The 22,537-nt window shown below is 33.3% G+C and overlaps 2 protein-coding genes across 3 annotated transcripts; both read left to right on the top strand.

Moving 5' to 3' along the window:
* Positions 1-7,592: 7,592 nt before the first annotated feature.
* On the top strand, positions 7,593-11,708 carry LOC132047118 (plant cysteine oxidase 2-like). The gene is made up of 5 exons (XM_059438023.1): positions 7,593-7,972; positions 9,009-9,127; positions 9,600-9,750; positions 10,474-10,701; positions 11,341-11,708. Exons 1-5 carry the CDS (start codon positions 7,780-7,782, stop codon positions 11,445-11,447), a joined length of 798 nt encoding a protein of 265 aa, XP_059294006.1. The 5' UTR covers positions 7,593-7,779; the 3' UTR covers positions 11,448-11,708.
* Positions 11,709-16,511: 4,803 nt separating this feature from the next.
* LOC132047117 (ubiquitin-conjugating enzyme E2 2-like) lies at positions 16,512-20,681 on the top strand. 2 transcript variants are annotated; one of them, XM_059438022.1, is made up of 6 exons: positions 16,512-16,652; positions 17,451-17,584; positions 17,688-17,713; positions 18,308-18,397; positions 19,097-19,185; positions 20,268-20,681. In XM_059438022.1, the coding sequence occupies exons 2-6, from the start codon at positions 17,460-17,462 to the stop codon at positions 20,394-20,396; spliced, it is 459 nt and encodes a 152-aa protein (XP_059294005.1). In that variant the 5' UTR covers positions 16,512-16,652; positions 17,451-17,459; the 3' UTR covers positions 20,397-20,681. The 2 variants fall into 2 exon arrangements, with proteins under 2 accessions (XP_059294005.1, XP_059294004.1); XM_059438021.1 differs by having other exon boundaries at positions 16,550-16,652; positions 17,385-17,584.
* Positions 20,682-22,537: the final 1,856 nt, after the last annotated feature.

Here is a 22,537-nt window from a genome sequence, read left to right as displayed (position 1 = left end):
AAGATAGGCTCCTGTTGACACCCAATTTTGTCCCTCCTTTATTCTAATTTATTTTTCTTGGGTTTTTAAATTTATTGACGAGCTAAACACCTTATTTTCACTATTATTAATTTTCACTATTTTACTGTCAACGTTACTAGCATTGCTTTTTCACAACTTTCAAAATGGTTCGTCGTCATTTGATTTTAGGATTTGTACTCGTTAAATTAATTTTACTTTATTAAATCCTTTACTTTCTACATACTAATTATTATTTATCTTCACATAATACATATATTATACTAGTTGTTAAATTAGAAGCCCAAATAAATAATTAAATGAGAGGAAAGACCCACATTTTTTTAGCCAAATTAATAGCACAAACCACCAAATTCATCACCATTTCAAATCACCACCTAACAATACCCTGATACCGGTCCCCACACCACCTCCGACCGATCCATTCCCATTTCGTTTCCTTCGTACCACCCAAACGAACCCTAAAAATAAAAAAATAAAAAAAAAACGAACCACACACGCAGATACTCTTCTCTCTCGTCTCTCTCTACTCTCTCTCCTCTCCTCGTCATCTTCTTCTCCTCCGTCTCCATTTCTAGCATAAAAACAAAACCCCTTTAACTTTACACAACTTTGCCTACCCATTTCCACACAAGAAAACGTCCAAACGTCTGTTTTATCTAAACTCTGTCGTTGAAAGAGAAAGAGATCCCTCTTCTAGCTTCAAACATAAGTCAATCCTCACAGATCACAAATGGTCGAACCATTTTCGGCAACACCGAATCGAATCACGAGAATCAAGCCCAACGTTCTTATTTTGGAACGAATTTGACTTCAAATCCAGCCTAAAATTCAAACAAAATGAAACCCTAGACTTAGCCTATAAATAGATCTCTAGTTCCTAGCCGAAAAAAGAAAAAAAAGACACGACCATCTTCTAAAATGTACTCTCTTTATTTCGGAAACTTTAGCCGTGATAAACGTTGGATTTTATTTCTGTTGGCTGATAGTCATAAGCGAATTGTTCGAACTCATTCTGTCGAGCCTCGGATCCGTTCGTTCTTGAAGGGAGAGCGTATTCGTGACCCCCTTTCATCGCACACAAACAAGGTAAACTTTGATACACTTATCAAGCCAGCCTTTTGGTTTTCGCTTTTAGTTAAAACTTTAGCTCTTTCGTTTTTCTTTTTTATTATTATGTAGTTTCTTTGTCGTCGTGTTATTCGTTTGATGTTTGGGAGTCACAGATAGATTACTATTTATTAAAATGAATTTGAAAGACGTGTACTCTAGTTTGATAGTTAGACCGAATTTCCGGATTTAGAACCTATTTAAAGTGTTCTAATGTACATAAGATATACGGTGGGTTATCAATGTAAGAAGAAGGTATACATTCAATATATATACGATATACACATCCTTTGTGTGTATATCTTAGATATATTGAGGTACGTGATTAAACGGATCGGGAATGAATCATCTCCATAATTGTCTTCCGTCCGTAAGCTATGTTTTTACGTTTGATTAATCACGAAATGTAAACTTGATGGCAGTGAGTATTAATTTGTTTGTTCTTGACTCGTTTTTTCTTCGTTATTTAGATGTTGCTATTGTACATGATAATTCATTGTGTATTGTTTTTTAACATGGGTCTTTAAAACTGGAAATAAATTTCATCCTTCCATATCACTTCTTCAAATGTGTTTGGGTTGCACAAATCGCTTTTTCCGTGTCGCGGATATGAATCTAATTTACTATAACTTGTGTTAAGGAGGTTAAATGACATTTATTAGTTTAAGTTAAGGTAATGTTTTACGGTTGCATAGTCTAAATTACGAATGTTCGACAAAATGCTTCTAAGCATTCTACATGTACCAAAATGATTACTTTGCGTGTTAAGAGATCGGCCCATATCTGTTTGTACCTCACTCGGTGAAATAAACCCGATTTCATTTTCCTAAGGGTATGAGTTTTAGGAATTAGAAACGATGTGTTAGACTTGGCTTTAGAGTTCAAAATGGTCTAATTTGTTAAAGAGGTGATAGTCTATCGTTCAAATAATGTGCATAATGGGTCCGTATCATCCTTTATTCTCTTTGAATTCTATGCATTGCTTTCTCTCACTTTTGCACATTATTGGATTGCTAGATCGCCGTACATATTTCTCCTCCAATCGTTATTTTCAAATCTCGTCCCTCTAAAACCACGTCGTAGGTTTTCTATTTGTACAGGTAGTGCTTTGACATGTATTTGGAATTTTTGACTCCTCACGTACGCATTATTTTTTTTCATCCATGACCTTATGGTCTGCTTCCATGCCGTAATGCGGTCCTATTTGGTTATAGCAATTGATCATATGCATCGGCCTTATCCTTGTTTGTCCTTCCCTCACATTAATCTGTCTACGTACGCGCCATGCACGATTCTAATCAGAATGTTTTTAAGTATGATACATAGTTTTAAATGTTCTATAGGATAGTGATCTCATTATACTAGTTAATGTTTAGTTTGCCTTAACTTGTTTGCCTAGCTCACCCATCTATAGTTATGATATTGGGCTTTTGATTTGTTTGTTGAGTTCGCTATGTTTAGTTATAATGGTAGTGTCTCGCTTTATTTTACTCGGCTCACTATGTTGCCTAGTCCCTTTGTTATTCATTTAGGGATCTCCCCTGTCTCTAATTTATTTTTTTAAAATATACATGGCATATGCACAACCTACTAATCTACTTTGAGTTTACATTTTGTATGTTTGGCTTTATCCCTTGGTTATACACTAATCTTTTTCCCTTTTGTTTTGTGCATGACCACCTCGCACACGAGTCAGGGCTCGTCATCTTCGCATTTTGTTGTTGGGCCAAAGCCCAACGAAATTTTCTCTTCGAGTCATCCGCAACCCGCAACATATAAAAGAAATTCAAATGGGCTAGGCCTGTCTACTTTCTCTACTCTATTCCTTTTTGTATACTTGACTTGTATGGATTGACTAACACTTTATCTTATTCTTGTTCTTTCTTAGCTTAGATGAATCCTAGCGGGGTTTGTAGGAATTCTCGTTTGGAAGATTAAGTAGGTTTGTTTAAGATCTAGAGTGAGTTTAAATGTTGATATCTATAACATTTTGGGCTACACGAATGATTTCCCTGACAAAGAGAAAATAATAACTACACTTTCCAAACAAATCATGTTGATTTCAAAACATTTTAAAATAGTGAAGGCTTGAATCATTTCCTTTATACGATAAAATCCTCTCTTTGATTTCCTACGATTTCGTCGTATTTTAATAATGTAAAACTTTAAAACTTTATCGATATCAATCTTACAATGATTCTTTTAATTTGTTAATCAGCATAACTTATTTTCTTCAAGTATTTACAAACATTATACATCCTGCACATTCTCAACTTATTTATAACTAAGCTATTTTACACCAATTACTATTTTCCTACAAGTCCTATTTCAAATAGCATTACTATATGTCTATCTACAACTTTAACCATACTTACAAAGATATTTCTTAAATATCATAAAATATTCTTAGCCTAATTAAATTTGAGTCCGGTCGGATTAACCATTATTAATGGAATTTAGAGATGCCTAATACCTTCCTCTAAGCTTAGTTGAACCACTTAATTTTTTGGTTTCGTAGGCTTTTTTTAAAATAAAGTTAACTTTAGATACTTACTTTGATTAAACTTAGGTGCCCTAATTCCATAAATAATTAGGTGGCTCCTCAACTTTAAATAACCCTAATTGCAGGATGTTGTAAACTATTTTGACCTTTGATTAAAATGGGGTATAATTTTGCATTATTAAATGGCTACATGACTATGACACCAAATATATATGTTGCCATCAGCAAATTTCTTTTTCTTTTGATAAGGTAAAACCATCAACAAGTTTCTTAATTGATATAGAAGGTAGAGATGACATAATAATAGAAGAAAAGAGTGGAATAATAGATGAGGGGAAAATAATTTTGAAGAGAAATAAATTAGGGGAAATAATAGATGAGGGGAAAATAATGTTGGGTCCGTATTAGTTTGGCTGGAAAAAAAAAATTCGGGTCGGGTTGGGTTATTTTAGTGGATAAAAAATTATTTGAGGAGAAGATAATTTTGAAGGCCTGGGATGATGCCACGTGGCAGCCGTTAAACATAAGGATAATAATTTGCAAGATAACGTAAGTATATAATCGACAAAATATAACGAAGGGTATGGATGAACTATTTCTTAAAGTTCAGGGGTAATTTTGGCGCTTTTCCAAAGAAAAAAAAAATGAATTTATGCATATCAGGCATGGGAGTAATAGTTATCCCAGCTGTACAAGCATGGGGCAGTGTTTAATAAGATGGGCGTGCGTGCGGCATTAGGGAATACCCGCTATGACACGTGAAAGTTGGTGTACACGTCAAATGAGCTTTATCCAAATGAGCAGCCACGTCAGGAAATAAGCATGGGACAAATGACACGTAGCAGCAGTTAGGATTTAATGATGACGACACAAGAGCAGAAAGCAGAAGCATCTAGAAGTTGGAAGGTACAACTGTTCAGTGCAGGCAGTGATGATGTTAGCAGTGTAGGCACGGTTACGGTGGTACATTGTATTTTGCCTTCACTATTTTCGACAAAATTACCGTTTCTCGCATGGACAGGACTAAATTCCCCTCCAAAGGAAAAAGAAATATGGAGCCCATTTGGATTTAAATAGTAGGAAAAAAGTTACTTTTTAATGCTAAAATTAATTGTATAAATAAATGATGTGAAGCCGGTGATGTATTTAATTAGTGAAAATGCTATTAAGCAACCTTTTGGTAAAATAAATAATTTGTTCTTAATTAGAGCTACTTTACTTGCACTAATATAGATTTAGAACTATCTCAATATATGGATAATAACAAATAGAAGAAAACGGTGAAGAGGGAGCCTGTTTGGATGGGCTTAAAAAAAGCAGCTTCTAAGCCAAATGGGAACTAATTATTTTTTGAACTATTTTAAGACAAAAATAAAGTTGGTAAGCAGCAAACACTTAAAAAAACAGTAACTTATAAGCTAATCCAAACGGGCTCGAAGTTAGGAATTGAGAGGGGTATTTTAGTCAACAAAGGGTAGCCGCGTTTAGGTAAAAAAACAAACAAAAACAAACAAACTCCAATAGTTCTTTGATAATTATTACTGAAGCTTTTGTTGCATGGTAGGCACGTTCAGGCAAAAAAACAAACAAATTCCACTTCAAATTACCATTTTTTTTTCATGACTTCACTACCTTAAACAAATGGCATTAACTACCTAGGTATTTTCACTTTCCTTGGACTTCTCTTGCTTGTAATTTTGGTTTACACATGCATCTTGGACCAAGGAGCACAGGCAGGATAAATAGTTGTTTCAGAAAGACGGTATAAAACTAAATCCGATTTAAAAAAAAATAATTAAAATTAATAGGAAGTAGGAATTCATTGACAAAGTTCATGCCATAACGATATATGTGAAGGGCAATCTTATTAATACATTCCTCTTGTTTTTTTCTTATTTCATGTTCATCACACGCATACATAATGTTGCGGAAGCTAAAAGACATTAAGGGGTTCAATTAAATCTCATTCAATAGTGAAATAGGCTTCATCGCATTTTAAAGTGTTATTTTCATTATATACTTCTTAATGTCATCACAATAGATCAACACAGCATAACACATGAAACTTTTATAAAATCATTCTTTTCTTCAAAAAATCATTTTCTCTATAATTGTTTAAACCAATGAATGCATGCATAATTTAACAATCATTTTAGGTTAGATATCGTATCAGAAACTAAGGAGGAAGAAACAGATCTAGCACACATTCAATGTATAGACTATAGAGACAAAAAAAATTGCTGACAGTTAAAAAGTACGATGACTAGGTTCATATCCCCATTGTCTAGACTACTATTTAAATTGGTCTTCCCAAAAGATGTTACTACCTTCGTACAGAATTAAACATTTTTGTAAGTATGCTACGGTCAAAAGTACGCATATACTACGGAGTATTTTTGTGCATAAATGCAAGCCGTCACCGAATGAAGATTGCATATAGTTTCAAACGATGTCAAACAAGAATCTTTTTATTTAGTTAGAAAATGGTTAATATGCATCATATAAAACAATTTATGGATCAAGGCGGACAAAATAGCGGAAAAGCAAACGAGTTAAGTCTTAAATTATTTTTGAAATTGTTCTAACAAAACAATTCTTAATTCGTCTATTATAACTACTTTTAGATAAGTTTCTTCTTAGCTTCTTTTGCAGAGAAGATCACTCATTCTATTATGCTATGTATAACTGCATCAAACAAGATTCATGTTTCTCTGTCGTCAATCATTCTTTGAGTTGCTTCTTAATCAGTCACCTTATTTGTTGAAGTTTATAAATCCTTATGTTCTTAAGCTTTTTAAGGAATTATATATAAAGCGTCTATTTTGGTGTATATTTCTCCATTATATTCTTATCTTTCTAATAAAATTTAGTACAATTTCATTATAACGAGGATTTAAGCTAGATATATGACATAACATGTTAAAATATGCTTACAATTTTAAGAGAAAATGGAAAGTAAGAAATTAAATCTCTTTTTCATTTAGTTTTTGAAATCTAATGACTTGATTAATTTAGATCCATGATTTTACGCAGTATATAAGTATTAAAAAGAAAAGCGTCTCTCATCATGAGATTCTCAGGTCTTAAATCTCGAATTCTTGATAAGTGATACTGATACCCTTTTTTTTTTAAATAAAAAATAAAAAATAGAAGGATCTCATTCGTCAAAATACCAAATACAGTCACACCTCTCTATAACGGCACCTGCATATAATAAAATCTCTCTATAACAGCCAACTTTTTTAGGAACCGATTTTTTATGTTAAATTTTACTTCTCTATAACAACATTTCACCTATAACAACAACAACCAACTTTATAACAGTAAGCTCTTTGTAAAATTATCCCCCATATAACAGCTATCTTCTTTTTTTGGTAATATAATAATTAACTATCTTTATAAAAATAACATATTTATGAAAATAATAAATGTAGAGATTTTGATCAAATATTTAATCATTTAATACACTATTACAATACAAAAATATTATATGAATGTATATATTTTCATCATTAAATGATTCTCCTTCGTTATACAAAATGTGATTAAGTTTAAAATTTGACAATTAAAAATAAAAATTAGCTTTTATGCATTTTTTTTCCTATAATAGTTAAATATTATTTAAATATCAATACTGTTATAGGTGTATAACAGTCATTCTCTATAACAGTTGAAATTTTTTGAACCCAACTATACTCTTATCGGGAGATTTGACGGTACTAAAAAGGAAAGTAAATGACTAAAGGGTTAAATTAGGAAAAGTAGAGGGGTGGGGGGAAAGAATAAAAGCGGATAAAATAAACAAAACAAAAAAAACCGGCTAGTGGCACAGCCCATAGGAAAAAAGCCCCTGGTTTTTGTTATTCCGCTCTCTCTTCCCAATTTACCAATTCTGTGTCTTTGTTGAATCATCATTTATACTCTTTCAAGAACCTGTACAATTTCACACATCTCTCTGTCTTTCTTTCTTTCTTTCATTTTTAACCCCCTCTACTCCAACATAGTAAATATCAACAACTTCCTTTTTAACCAAAAAAACATCCTGTTTTGCTTCTTTCTTTTTTTGTTTTGTTTTTTTGATACCCAAGATCATAGTTTTCTTGAATTTATTGGAATTGTGATTAAATTTGAAGTTGGGTATTAATAGGATGAGGATTGAGAAAAATGTTGTAAGTGAAAGAAGAGGTAGGGAATATAGTGACTCCAAAAAAACCCGGAGAAGACAAAGGATGGTTTCTCCTGTTCAAAGACTTTATGAAACTTGCAAACAAGTGTTTGCTAATTGTGGTCCTGGTATTGTACCTTCTGCTGAAAAGATTGAACGACTCAAGGCTGTTTTGGGTATACACTTCTTGTCTTTTTTTTGCCTAATCTAACTTCCTAGCTACTAGTATGTGTTAAGCAGAAGCTGTTCATTTGATAAAAAATTCGATTTATTTGAGGTGTTTTTTTGTTAATGTTGAATTGCTGTTGCCTCGTAAAACTGGCAAAAATTGAGTTACCTTTTTTTTTAATTTTTTTATAACTATAGTGCTAGTGCGAATTTGCTTATGTGGGCCCAAGTACATTATTTCAGCTACAAAGTAGAACCTCTCCTAGCATGATCTGGCATTGTCATTTTTTCACTACTTCGTTTTAAAGTTGATTCTGACATTATAAATAGTACTCCTAATGATGACAACCATTATTGGAATTAGTTTAGTTTAACACAATTCCAAAGTTATCACCACTTTGCGCAAAGATTCAACTTTTGTGTTCTTTAAATTACAAAAGTCAGGGAAGTAATGCAGAAAAGCAGAAGAATGTCGAAATGGGTGCCAAAAATTAAATTTTTTGAATGCCTCTCTGCATTTGGTTATCGGTGCAATGTTGTGGTGGTTATGTTGTTGACATTTCCAAAATTATAAAGAAACTGATGTTGATAATTTTGATTGATGATATCCAATTTTAGCATGACAGAATCTGATTAATGCCTTTTCGTTTAGAACTGTTATTTTCTTTCTAGATTTGGTTAATACTACTCTTTTCAGGATAAGGCGTTTGAAATTTATCTTCATTATTGGTTTCTGTTGAGATTGCTTTCTTGCTAGTCACAAGAGAGAATAAAATTATTGTTTGATTGGGAAATAATTGCTGCACCTTTTCTCTATGGTTCAACAGTTTTTTCTTGCTTGTTTTATTGTTCAGGGTTTTATAATGAGAATGAGGATTTTTTCAATAAAATTATTTAGGTGAGTATAGATTCTGGAAAGGAAAATGAGTTGCTAGTTTGTTTTGATGTGAATGCAAATTTCTCCTTCCTTTGCTACATTAGTTCACCTTTGTTTTGATTTAGACACAATGTCTAATTACTTACTTCTCCTTCCAATGTGTGCAGATACCTTGACTGAAGCGGATGTTGGCTTGAGACCGAACATGCCATATTTTAAGTCAACAACGTTTGATAAACCTCCTAAAATAACGTACCTGCACCTCCATGACTGTGACAAATTCTCGGTTAGTGGCCAAATATCACTCCAAAAATACTTAGTTACACTTGGGTGTTTACACTAAACCATATCAACTTATCCTAGTTAAGAGATTTAATGAAGGGAGAATTTATATTAATTAATCATGGTTTTGATAGAGATAAGTCTATGTGCAACTTCATTTCATGCACTTAGGGGTCGTTTGGTTGGGGAACAAGTTATCCCGGGATAACTAATCCCGGGATTGTTATTCCACCCTCTACATGGGATAAAATAACACTTTAATACCGGGATAACTAATCCCGGGATTAGTTATCCCGTGGTTTTATCCCAACCAAATGTGGGATAAGATGGTACTAAATTTTTATCCCAGGACTATTTTTGCTTATCCATCATACCAAACGACCCCTTGCTGTTTCACTTTAATGAATCAGTTCTGTATGTTCTTCTCTTCAGTGTTTTCTTATTGAGGCTTATAAAGTCTTTTGCTTCTTTGGCAGATTGGTATCTTCTGCTTGCCTCCATCAGCTGTCATTCCACTTCATGATCACCCTGGAATGACGGTTTTTAGCAAGCTTCTTTTTGGAGATATGCACATAAAGTCGTATGACTGGGCTGCTGAACCAACTCCAATTGCTAATCCTTTAGATAGTAAGTTCTTTTTAAGCTTGAGATTGCTTCGTTTAGCAGTTGTCTTCTCTATTTTAAAATGGCATGTGTAACTCTTCCAGCCCTGTGATATAAAATCACTCGGAATTTCTTATATTAGGAAAACGGCAAGGAGGAACTTGGAAGTGTAGGAAGCATGTCTTTACGTTGGGGCATAGTGTAGCTGGGTGTCTTGGTGGCTAAGTTAAAGATTCCTTGAAAGTAAAGTATAAATATGTGTATATTTCTGCAATTAAGATTTCCTCTAATGTACCAGGTCTTATTCTTTCAAATTTTTCTCGGATACTGAAAAATGTCTTGCTTCCCGAACTCACTCCACTTTTGTACTATCTTGGTATTTTTTTCAATAAAAATTTATCTTATCAAAAAAGAAACTCCACTTCTGTTCCTAGTATTCTAGTTTTAGCGGGATAGAAAATATTTTGCTAATGGTATTGCTCTGGCATTTCCTTCTTGGGGAAATAGTCTCTTCTTTCTTGTTCAGATCAGTCAAAGGGGTCGTTTCTTGTTCCTTGTAAATTTTTTGTGCACCATAACATTCTTTAGCTGAGCATCATAAAGTTTTGATGTTTCAGTTAGTATAGATCATTTGGTTTTATTTTCTATTTTCTTGTATACCACTTTTATAATAGTGTATCCGTTAGATGAATTTTAAAAAAATAGGATCAAAGGGGCCTAACTAATTGGTGATTATTTCTTTATCAGATGGACTTAAGGATTCTACTGGACTTCGTTTAGCAAAAGTGAAGATGAATTCGGAGTTTAGAGCTCCTTGCAAGACCTCCATCCTATATCCAGCAGATGGTGGTAATATGCACTGTTTCACAGCAAGAACAGCCTGCGCCGTGCTAGACGTGCTTGGCCCTCCATATTGTGATCCCGAAGGTCGCCACTGTCAATACTACTATGATTTCCCGTTAGCCAATATCTCAGGTATATGGCTTGTAATTTTTGGGGATAATGCTCAATTACTTTCCATTGTACTTTGGGGTTATTCATACCCTTAGGATGAATAAGACATTTGCCCTTGATTTTGACGGAGCGCTAGTGTGAATTCTATGGATTACAGTTGTCAAAATACTTTGGTTAAAAGGTCTAAATTAGCCTCTGTTATACTTCAGGAGCCCTTAGAGCCAAGGATAAATACGAGACAGATTTGCTAACTACAAGGTTAAGAAAGTGCCAATTTTAACAATGGATAAAATTAAGGTATTTTGATCCTTAGGTTGATGCCTTTTAAGTAGTAACATTGATATTTGATTCTCCAAATTGTTGGCTGGTCGGTGGACAGTTCCCAGAACAGTTGAGTGTGTCTATAAAATTGGCAACTTGGTTTGCTGCTGGATTTTTATTCTATTTCTGGGATAACATGAATAGACAACAAGAATCTTTGTTACCTTTTTCTTGGCAGAGTGGTTGGATAATTATGGTAAATTGATCTGGATGTGTACTTGAAAGGACATTTTATATACGGCACCAGCCCTTTCATGCAACAAAATGAGAACTTGTTATCCGACATTATCTTTAAACATGGAGTTACTAATATCAGGCTTTTTCCCCTTTCCATTTCAGTGCCTGAGGAACAGAAGGGTGAGTATGCATGGCTGAAAGAGAGGGAGAAACCTGAAGATTTAACTGTAGTTGGAGCACCGTACAAGGGACCAAAGATAGTTGAGTGATATAATTCCCCACCAAGAGAATTTCTGTGGATGATGACGACGGTTGCAGTGAAGCAGAAGAAAAGAACTCCCTTTTTCCTTTCTCGTCTTTCTTTCCCTGTTTTCCTCCTCATTTTTTCTTTGTTTTCCTTGGAGGGAAAAGGGACATTCTTTTCCCTTCTCGCGGTTTGCTAATGTACATAGTTAGACAGGAGGAAACAAACAATGGTCAATGCAACTCAAAATGGTTGGTGAAAATTTGATAAAGTAGTGTTTTTCTTAGTAGGCGTTTGGACAATTGGTTTGAAACTATGAGAGGAAATGAGCATTTAGACATGCATTTTATCTCATAGTTTCAAATCATGGTTTGAAATCCCAAATCATTTAAAAAGACATGATTTGGGGTTCAAATTATGATTTTAAAAAATTTAAATATAAAATTTGACTCATAAGTTTATATTTTATAAAAAAAAAGACTCATAAATTGGTAAATATTTTTAACAATTACTCTCACCAATTATTTACTATTCTCATAAATTTTCACCAATTTTTATTTATGTGTATCATGTGAGAGGATTATATTAAAGAGTAGTTATATTACTATTTATATTAAATTTTCGTTTTTATTGAATTAAAGTTTGATCAATTAATGTTGTATTTTCGTTTTTATTGAACTAAAGTTTGATCAATTGATGTTGTATTTTTTAGAAAGGTTTTTTAATAGAGTATTAATTTTGTTTAATTAACTCGTTTGGTAAGATTGTATAAGAATTGAAAATATTTGATAGTTTTTATAGATTGGTATAAGTATAAAATTGAAAATATTTTGATAGTTTTTACAACTTGTGAGGTTTTTACGTTTATAAGAGAAAATATTCAAATTATATGTCCAAACATATTTTTAAATCATGGGTTGAAATCGTGGTTTCAAATCATGTCCAACCTCCTCTTTTAACCTTTGGATATTTCTAAGATGTGGCTCTGTTTTAGCATTTGTTTACTCCATTTCTTGGTAAAATTTGTAGCAGATTAGCAGTTAGGTTGTCCTAGATTTATATCATGGTGAATCTGAATACGACAATAACAAGTCTGTGGTGACAAGCTGTTTTCTTGTTGGATTCGGTTTCGATGCAAAGCAAGAATACTCCTTAATATCTTGAAAAACTACTTGCCACAATGATTGTGATTGGTCATTGGTACTTTCATGGAATTTACTTAGTACTCCCTCTGTCCCAAAAAATTATATTCCTTTTCTTTTTAATGTATTAAAAAGATTGATCTTTTTTTATATTTAGAAATAATTTAATTTTATATGATGAGTTATAATCACACATAAATATTTAAGGTTTGTTGTGAATCACACACTTCAAAAAAATTCTTTTATTTTTTAAATTTTATGTTAAATTAAATTAAGATAATCTTTTTGAGAATATCCATTCTGTGTAGCTTTTCATGAGTCGCTAATTTTGTGAAGGCTCTTTTATTTTGTGAACATGTGATTTAAACTCGATATGTCCCATCAAACCTCGGATGCTTAGGGAATCAACTAGTCAACTAGTACTCAAATATTATTGGTTTAGTCATAGACTATTGAGTTTCACTTACTAATATTGTAGCCTTTTTCACGTCAGCAAAATACGTAAAAAAGTGGAAAATAGATGGCTGGAATTTCTCAACTTGGCAAAGTGGGCCTTACAAAAAAAACCAGCTGTAATTGGTGGCCCGTCCAATTAAGGGCGAACTTTGTTGCTAATGGGTGCGTCCTTGTAAGAAATATCACAGCTTCTTCTAAAAAAGTTATGGTACCTTTCACTTAGATCTTTATTTAAATGTCAGAAAATCACAGGCCAATATATTGCTCTATATAAACGACATGTTCACTGGTAAACATATTTATGTTTTAAAGCGGATTTGGCATATCTTGAATCTAGTCCGAAATTCTTTCCTGACTTTCTCTTTCCAAATTTGAGTTTGTGATCGAGAGCGATGTAAATAAGTTTTTTTTTTCTTTTGATGTAAATAAGTCCATTGTTTTATTTCATCTGCTCCGGTAAAGGGATGCGTAGTGATAACTATGATCAATGTTTAAATGCCATACAGAGTTTATTACAAGTGGTTTTTCTTTCTTTCTTTCTTTATGAATAATAAAAAAAGATCTTAGTTTATAGAATTAGATCAGATCCAGTTACGCATATAAACACAACTGTTTTGGCATGGATAATAATTAACTTGTCCGTCGTTGTAACAATGAAGGGTGTGTGTGGTAAGGAAGAAAATATTTACAATTTTCTAGTGTTTGATTGGCAAAAATGTTCTTAAAAATTTTTTCTTTAGGAAAGTAACATCTCTAATAGAATTAGAAAACAAGTTGCACAAGTAATATTTTAAGTTTATTATTTCTTCTCCATCCATCCAATACCCCATCCCCAACACTTAAACCCGCCGCGCGGCACCCTGGAACCCCAATTCCCCACCCCATCCCGCCTCCATAATGTTTTGCTCTTTGAATAACATTGTTTTTGCTTACTTACTTATGGGACCACACTGAGTATGTTGTTGTTATTTGCTTACTTACCAAACAATAAAAAATAAGTAAGATGTTGATTTATTTTTCACGAAAACATTTTTTTTTGTACCAAAAGAGTAAGTACAGTCGGATTAATATATCTATATTATTTTTAAAACATGAATATAAATATTGATTGACCAAAATCTCCTTTAAATATTAAATGACTTTTATACCCTCCAAAACAATTCCTTCAAATAGATAATTCTATTCTATGTTGGATATAATTAATTGTCATATTAAGAACTTTGAATTCAACAATAACAACACTATAACGTCATGCAAAGATTCATATCAGCAAAGAAAACCTTTTTTAGGACTCTCAATTCAAGTAGGAATGACTTCTTGTATTAACTAAGCTAATTTGTATTGATCACAGTTTAGTTTGGCACGTATAGAATTACTTGGTATTAATAATTGTACTGAATCCAAAGGAGAGATCAAATTAGTTAGTTAGAATTAGAAGTAAATTTTAGGTTAAAAAAAGAATCAGGTAAAAACACGAATTAGCCTAATTCTTTGTTTAGTGTTCGTATTCAATTTAGTGAATTGTATAAATACCCATACTAATATACTCATATTATACAGTGAGTTTTATAAATAACTTTCTGTAGTTAGCATAATATTTGTTGTTAGAGCCTCAAATAAATTTAATGACAAGACAAAATCTACGAGCTTGATATATGTTTATGACTTCGAATTGTTATAAAGAAATAAAAATAATAAAGAGAATAATATAATTTCATAAATCACAAGGGAGATTAGTGTTAAGACGAGAAACACTAGTGAGGGTCTTTGTAATTGATCCATTACACTATCTATCTATTTTAGAGTGTCATGTCATATTTTCAGTTCAAAATATAAGAATTCACGTTAGATTTTTTATTTTTTTTGTTGACTTGGCTAAAATTGGATGACTTTTATGTAAAAAAAAAAAAAGAAGTTGAAAAAAGGTTTTTGTGTGTTAAATTTTGGTTAAGGATTTTTATGTAAAAAAATAAAATAGAAAAGTATTTTTTTGTAATAAATTTTATGTTTGATGACTTTTATGTAACAAAACATAGAAAAGTGACTTTTGTGTGATAAACTCAAAGTTGAATGACCATTGGTTAGGATATTATTGCGGGAATCCATATGGATATGCTTAAATAAAATAGGAGGATGAGAAAAAATAAGATTATCTATCATAAAATGATTGATTATCTTTTATAAGTTGGTAGATATAAAATTTTATGTTGAACGAAAATAAAATAGTTGAAATTGTTTCTTCGTATGAGTATTTCATTATAAAAATTACCGTAAAGTACAAAAAAATTACGGCGATGAGAGGCTTGGTTTTTAATGTTAAATATTGTATCTTACTTTTGTAATCATGTTAAATTTTATAAAAATAAAGAATTAAATATTTTTAAAATTGAAAAACATTCTTATAATTTGATTTTGTTTATTAACGATATTCAACACTTTTATATTTGTAAATGACGATAAATAAATATATGATCGCTTAATCACTAATAGTGGATTATCTTAGTAGTAACATGTTTCTCTTATGGAGAAAAAAAATATATATACCAAGAACATCTTTTCAAAGACATATTAAGTGGATACGATCTCATACCATAGTAACATTTTTGTATTTCATAAAATAAATGTATGCAATTAGGAAAACTACCTAATATTTTCTGTGGTGATTGAGGTTGTCAGGAAATATGAATATCACGCGGGGCATGTTTATAGAGACTAGTTTTATTAAATACTGTAATGCGTCTACTACTATAAGTACAACAAAGGGTCCCCAATCCATAAGATGGACTGGCATCATAAAACTAACACGGCTTAGGTCAGTGCTCTAAACTCTAAAGTCCTTTGACTCGAATCATGTAAGCCTTTAAAAAAAAAAAAAAAAAAATCTTCAGGCATCAGAGGGTGTTAATTGTAGTTGCATAAACAAGGTTTTATGAATAAGCTTTCGAAGTTTTGATGGTATAATATTTTCGTCATCACTGTAATTCTTTAAATATATGGTAGTTAGAGTTTTATATATTTTCTATTTTCTCTTTTAAGCATTAATTTTTTTTCAAGGTCAGTCGCCAAAAAATCATGTCATTAATACTAAATAAAACATAATAAAATTGAACAAGTTACAAAAAGAAAATCGTGTCATTACTTTTTACACATACTAAATGGATTAATAACTTTTTGATCCCTTATTTATTAGTCAATTTTATTTTAGTCCTTGTGATGTCAAACAAATTAATTCTTCAATTAATTAAAACGTACAATTCTAATTCCTATGCTTATGAATGTTCAAAAATTCACCATGATTATCAATTGTTCCATATTAAGCTCGCATTGTTTCTCCATACTCAATGAATACTATAGTTGAAAAAACAATTCAGTATAACAAATTTCCCATACAAAGTAACAAAAATACGTATTTTACACATATCAAAATTAGAATCGACGTTTACTAATAACAAAGGGTGTTGCCTTGTATATATTGGGTGTAGATACGCGTATCTGATGTGTCAGGTCATGTATCTGACCCCAGCTTACATATCACGCAACGCTCAATAAACATTAAGCTCAAAAGTCTTAGCTAACCATTCAAACCTCAATTTTCAATCTCGTCAATTCACTTTGCCGCTTTAAACACTCAGGTAATTGAATTGATCTTCGTCCTTTGCATATTAACCTGGGATAATTCAATCAACTGTGATATCTTGTATAATAATTTTCATTTTCTTTAGGGATCTAGGGTTTTCTTGATTTGCTGCTATTGGCTCGGTTCGATTCGATTTCATAGTGTGTAATTGCTTAATCTTCTACGTAATTTAATGGCTTCTTAGTGTGGCGACCTGAAAACTTTACATTTTTTTGTATTGAATTTATCAAGTTGTTGAATTATGGAATATTTTTCTTTTTTTTTAGGGATCTAGGGTTTTTCTTGATTTAATGTTTTCGACTCGGTTCGATTTCATAGCATGTGACTGCTTATACTGCTACGTAAATTAGTACTTCCTTTGTCCCAATTTATGTGTCACAGTTTGGATTTCGAGAATTGAACAATTTAATTTTGACTGTGAATTTGGGCATGGAATCTTTTAAGTTTTTTGAAATAAAATTCATATGTTGGAAACTATGTAAATAGTACTATTATAAGTCAAAATAATTGATGATTCAAAATATTTTCGAAATACGAAAGGTGCCACATAAATTGAGATGGAGGGAGTAGCTTACTAGTGTATGGCATGAAAACTGTGGATTTTTGTATTGATTTAACATGTTGAATAATTTTCATTTTCTTTGGGGATCTAGGGCTTTGACTTGGTTCGATTTTATAGTATGTGATTGGCTAAATTGCTACATAAATTAGTGGCTTGTTAGTGTAGGTACTTGAAAACTCTAGATTTTTGTATTGAATCTAGCAAGTTGTTGAATTGTGATTCGTGGATTAGGCGGTGAGGATGTCGACGCCGGCTAGGAAACGATTGATGAGGGATTTTAAGCGGTTACAGCAGGATCCTCCTGCGGGTATCAGTGGTGCTCCTTATGACAACAATATAATGCTTTGGAATGCTGTTATATTCGGGTATGGCTTTGGATTTTGATGAATATGTTTAACTCATTATTTTTTGTAAGCTGTAGTTTCTCTGTACTTATGCTCAGTCTTTTCTTGTTTCTTTGAAATGCAGTCCTGATGACACACCTTGGGATGGAGGTGAGGAAATTGTTGCTCAATTACAATCTTTTTTTGCCCTTATATTTATGCTTAAAATAAGAACAGAACTATATGTTTGAATCTAAGTCCATCATGTAGATACATCCGAAGACATAGTAACAGTGTCAAATGCCACACACTATTTTCTGCTTTACTTTGTGATTTTTTTGTTCCTTTTAGATGCATAACTTGCGCTTTGAGGCACTTGACTATGTAGATGAAATATTTTGTGTGGATACAATCACTACCACCTGTGTAATGCATATGCCTTGTGCTTTTGATGCTGGGGATGCTCTGTTTCCAATCTTCCAGTGAAGGGTTTTTAGGAATCTGTGTTCTGTGTTTCATGACCATAGTCCCCACCCTGTCCTTGCTGAATATTCTTATTTACTTTTAGGTGGTTAAGGTAATTAATCATTTTTGAAATATCGATTTGTCATTATTAAAGTTTGTTCTCTCTTTTCCATCATTGATTTTCCTCTTTCAATAGGATGTAGGATGAGCAGGGTCATCTAGTTTGTCTGGACAACCCTCATAATTTATAGCATGCCCTTCCACCCAATTTTGACTAGTAAATTTGTGATTTGTGTACAGGTACGTTTAAGCTGACACTACAATTTTCGGAGGATTACCCCAACAAGCCTCCAACGGTGCGGTTTGTTTCCAGGATGTTCCATCCAAATAGTAAGTAGCTCAATGCATTATCTTTCTCTCCCACTCTTCGCGCATATTGTAGTCCTTACTAAAGGTAAAACTTTCTACTTTAAGCTTAGGTCGTTTATTCAGTTTATCTTGATGGAATTTTTCTAGAAAGTGTCACCAAGACTTGTAGCATCGATAACAAGAGGTTATATCAATTCCAAGATTTCTTAAAATTAGCTACTGTTAGTATTGTGTCTCGCGCCACATGCGCCGAGGAGGAAGCTAGCTTCCTAGGGTTTCTGATTTCCCGCATGGGTCACACATTCTGCATTACCCTTCAATCCCCATTTTGAAATTCCTTGTATTGCGCTCTCTCCCTCTGTATCACCCTATCCCGCCTTTCACCACCAATAGGCCACTCATATATCCTGTGAAGAATCAGCTCCCTCTCAGTGGCTTAGCAGCCTTGAGTTTTTGCTTCTAGTTCTCAACTCCCAGCTCATTCTAGTTTTTTTTTGCAGTATTTGGAGTTATAACCATATGATTTGTAATCATTCATGGATCTTCTTGATGCCTTTTTAATGCAACAACTTAATAAAAAAATCATATCCTGTGACGAAATTCCTCAATCTTCTATTATTTCACCCAGAGTTTTTCCACCACAACGCTTGTTACAAAGTGTAAATTTGAGGAATTTTTAGTTTTGCTGATGTCTCATACCTCTGTTTATCTATTGCTCAGTTTATGCCGACGGAAGTATTTGCTTGGACATACTGCAAAATCAGTGGAGTCCTATATATGACGTCGCTGCTATACTTACTTCAATCCAGGTATGTTGAAGTTGTTGTTAAATGCACATCATTATGCCTAGTGTCTACAAAATTTTAAAGAAACATAACATGGAAAGTATCTTTCATTTTATTTCCTTTGTGAGTGTTTTCGACGCAGACAGATGGACATCCCTAGTATTGGCATTTATTTTATTATAGGCCATGTCTTTTGTCCCCGCCTTATTTAGCTTTGTGGCTTTGTGTCCTTTCGTATTTCATATTATGTACTAATAGTCTACTGCTATTTAGACATGATATTCTTGGTGGTCAAGTAGCTCATCGGCTGTAGCTATTAGTGGACACTTTATTGAGTTATGTTGCTTACTTTTGCATGTCTCTGTTTGAACCGGTGGCAGGGTAGGTAGTGTACAACGATGGGAACATGATATCAGTTATTTTGGATAAGTGGGGAATGCAGGCTTCATTATTTGGTTCAGATGAGATGATAATTTTTTTTGTAGATGCATATTCTGTGCTTGGATCACTAGTAGTAAATTAACTAATTTAACGAATAAACGCTCACTCAAAGAAAACTCTTTTAGAGCCTGGTACCAGTCACGCCCCGTCAACTCGGCAACAAGACTTTGTTATGGAATAGCCTTTTAAAATAAACAAAAAAACAATACAACCTGCTCTAAAGCAAACAGGTCAAGTCCTTGTTCTTAAAACATTGATACGTCTATACTTGCTGGAGCGGCAAACTTCATTTTATTTTGTTGCATTTATTTGGTTCAAGCAGTTTTTTACTCGACATCAATATCATTCTGTCTACATTATGTTTCACCTAGGCACTATCTTGGGAGTTTAAAACATCTTCTCTTACTGCCATCTTTCATTTATCTTTGCACAAAGTCCAGTTCAATTTTTTGGTGGCAGTGGTGTTTCCTACAGCATCTTAATCTTCTCATTTGCTTTTAGAAATTAATCGATGTCTGTTCTGGTGTGAGACCGAAGTCAAGTAAATTCTCATTAATCAAACCAGTGATAGAAGTGTGCTGGAGTAAATGAAACTGAGCTGAGAAAACATTGACATTAGTATCCGTTGTTAACATCCTCTAATATTTGACTTTCTCTAAATGCAGTCTTTGCTCTGTGATCCAAACCCAAACTCACCAGCTAATTCAGAAGCAGCGCGCATGTTTAGTGAGAACAAGCGCGAATACAACAGGAAGGTGCGTGAGATTGTTGAGCAGAGCTGGACAGCTGACTAACATCTCTCTGAATCTGCTTCGGGAGATTTTCCTGGTAGGAATGCCCACCGTCAAGCTGCAATGTTCTCAGTGTTGTTGCTACATTAATAATAAATGTAGCATGAAATTGTCCTTTTATGTGCTGTTTAGGAACTGTGATCGCCTTTATCTTCATGTTCTGTTACTCGACTATGAGACAGTGTACATATGATCACTTGTATTCAATTTGTATGAAACTCTTTTCTGTTTGTCATCGTGAGACTTTCTACGAAAAATGGATAAATATCTGATATTTTTGTCAACCAATTTAATTCCCTGTGGATGTGCATTATCATTCATCTATCATTGTTCGACTCAGCAAATAAATTCTTGGTAGAAGTGAGCTTTTAACACCAACTGATTGAGGAGATAGGGAAGTCGAAATTCTTCTGCCTGTCTTGAGTGTTTCTCTAAGATCTAAGTTGCACATATTTCTTGGCTAGTTTTAATTTCAGGCCATGAGATCTGTTAAAATGGGTAGTGGAGAGTTAAAGGACCACCAATATTGGATATAGAGAGATTCATAATGAGTCCTTTACAATGGCATCCAACGGATGATTAACGTTTCTAAGTGTTACAAGAGGCAGTTTCGGTTTTACTTGCCACAAATGTCAAAAAATTATGAAACCTCATGAAGGCACACAGTGTTTGCCTTTTTGTGTGGGTCATAGTAATTGAAGAGCTTCTGGATTTAGGCGAGGTAGTGGCTATTGTTCTTTATTGTTTGATTCCTAATCATAATCTTTTCTATAGTTGGAATTTTACAGGTGTGCAGCTGAAATGCTCACTGCTTGTATGAAAACCTCCATTGCGTGTGTTGTCTAAGAAGAACTATATAAGCAGTTAAATATGTTGCAACTATATTGCTGCTAATGATGAGCCAGGTTTGAGGAGGACTAGAAGTATTGCCCGTATCCTGAAGTAATCTATACCATCCCAGTGAGGAGATTTAGACACTAGGATGTTTGGCTCTCTCGAGCCTGTATTGTTAAGGTCTCCCCGCCGTTATCTTCTTTTTGCAATTTTTATCTCAATGATGCCTTTTGCAGGGCCAGTTTGGCCAGTCACTTGTTAATTGGAATCGAGTGTAATTACTAAGTTTTGGCGTGTTTGTCTACCAAGTAACTAGTTGATCAACATGTAATGGGTCTAATTGAGGGTGAGTATCACACCCTTCAATTTATGGAAAGAAATCATCATGTTAACAATTGTCGTGTGTTTCTTTTTATTTTCTTCAAAAAAATATAGGACAAGGGTGAGACAACTGGAAGATGCTCCTCCTTAGACGTTATCCTTTTTTCTATAATAGCTGTGTGTTAGCTTGGCTGTCAGTTTCGTGTGACAGAAAATCCTGTATTACTACGGAGTACAACGATGTCGGTGAAGGGTAACATTCTCGTGAAAGTCTGTCACACGGGAAACGCGCAATGGCAATGAAGCGGCAAAAAATACTGGCTTTTCCCCTTTGGTTAAGTGCGCCACTCCACTTGTTACCTTAATCTTGGCAATTTGCAAGGATCTAAAAATGTCGGTGGATTCATTGTCACGCACTCCTTGCCTTGAAAACTCAATACGCTCCATTCCTCCACACGTCAATGAATGACACGATATGATGTCTCCCGTTACAAAGTGGGTCTGGCACCCAAAAAGCGTGATTGTGTGACTTAGTGGTCAATAAAGTAGACTGAAAATTATGAGATCTCAGGGTTCAAATTTTAGCGGTGGAAAAAATATCAGGTAATTTCTTTTCATTCGCTGAGCTTTGAGGGATAGGGTTATTCGATATCTGTGTTTGTGGGATGTAATAGATATTTTGTGAAATTAATGGAGTGTGTGTGGATTGATCCAAACATCATGATTGTAAAAATAAAATGAGTATTTGGTATAACATTATTGAGGAGTAACACATGTTTAGTTACTTTCGTATTTTTATCTTAAAAGTTGTGACAGGATTATGATTTTGTTGTTGAATCACTACCATGGGGAAAACATTGGCGATTCGTTGAGATATATGATGACAAAAGACATGAGAAAGTGTCTTTTTTAACCGTTGTTTGAGCTGGAAGAATCATTTATATGTTGTAAGTTTAAGTTAAGACTTAGTAGGCGTTGGGCCATCAATT

The sequence above is a fragment of the Lycium ferocissimum genome, chromosome 2 (assembly GCF_029784015.1).
Source record: "Lycium ferocissimum isolate CSIRO_LF1 chromosome 2, AGI_CSIRO_Lferr_CH_V1, whole genome shotgun sequence".
Classification (NCBI taxonomy): domain Eukaryota; kingdom Viridiplantae; phylum Streptophyta; class Magnoliopsida; order Solanales; family Solanaceae; genus Lycium; species Lycium ferocissimum.
Note: the sequence above shows the minus strand (reverse complement) of the source record. Positions and strands in the feature narration are given on the sequence as shown.

Bases quoted from the DNA above. Each gene is read 5' to 3' on its own strand.
- LOC132047117 (XM_059438022.1), top strand. From the start codon at position 17,460: ATGTCGACGCCGGCTAGGAAACGATTGATGAGGGATTTTAAGCGGTTA. The intron at 17,714-18,307 runs GTGAGGAAATTG...ATTTGTGTACAG, and splicing joins TGACACACCTTGGGATGGAG to GTACGTTTAAGCTGACACTA. The intron at 18,398-19,096 runs GTAAGTAGCTCA...TCTATTGCTCAG, and splicing joins CAGGATGTTCCATCCAAATA to TTTATGCCGACGGAAGTATT.
- LOC132047118 (XM_059438023.1), top strand. From the start codon at position 7,780: ATGAGGATTGAGAAAAATGTTGTAAGTGAAAGAAGAGGTAGGGAATAT. The intron at 9,751-10,473 runs GTAAGTTCTTTT...TTTCTTTATCAG, and splicing joins AATTGCTAATCCTTTAGATA to ATGGACTTAAGGATTCTACT. The intron at 10,702-11,340 runs GTATATGGCTTG...TTTCCATTTCAG, and splicing joins CCCGTTAGCCAATATCTCAG to TGCCTGAGGAACAGAAGGGT.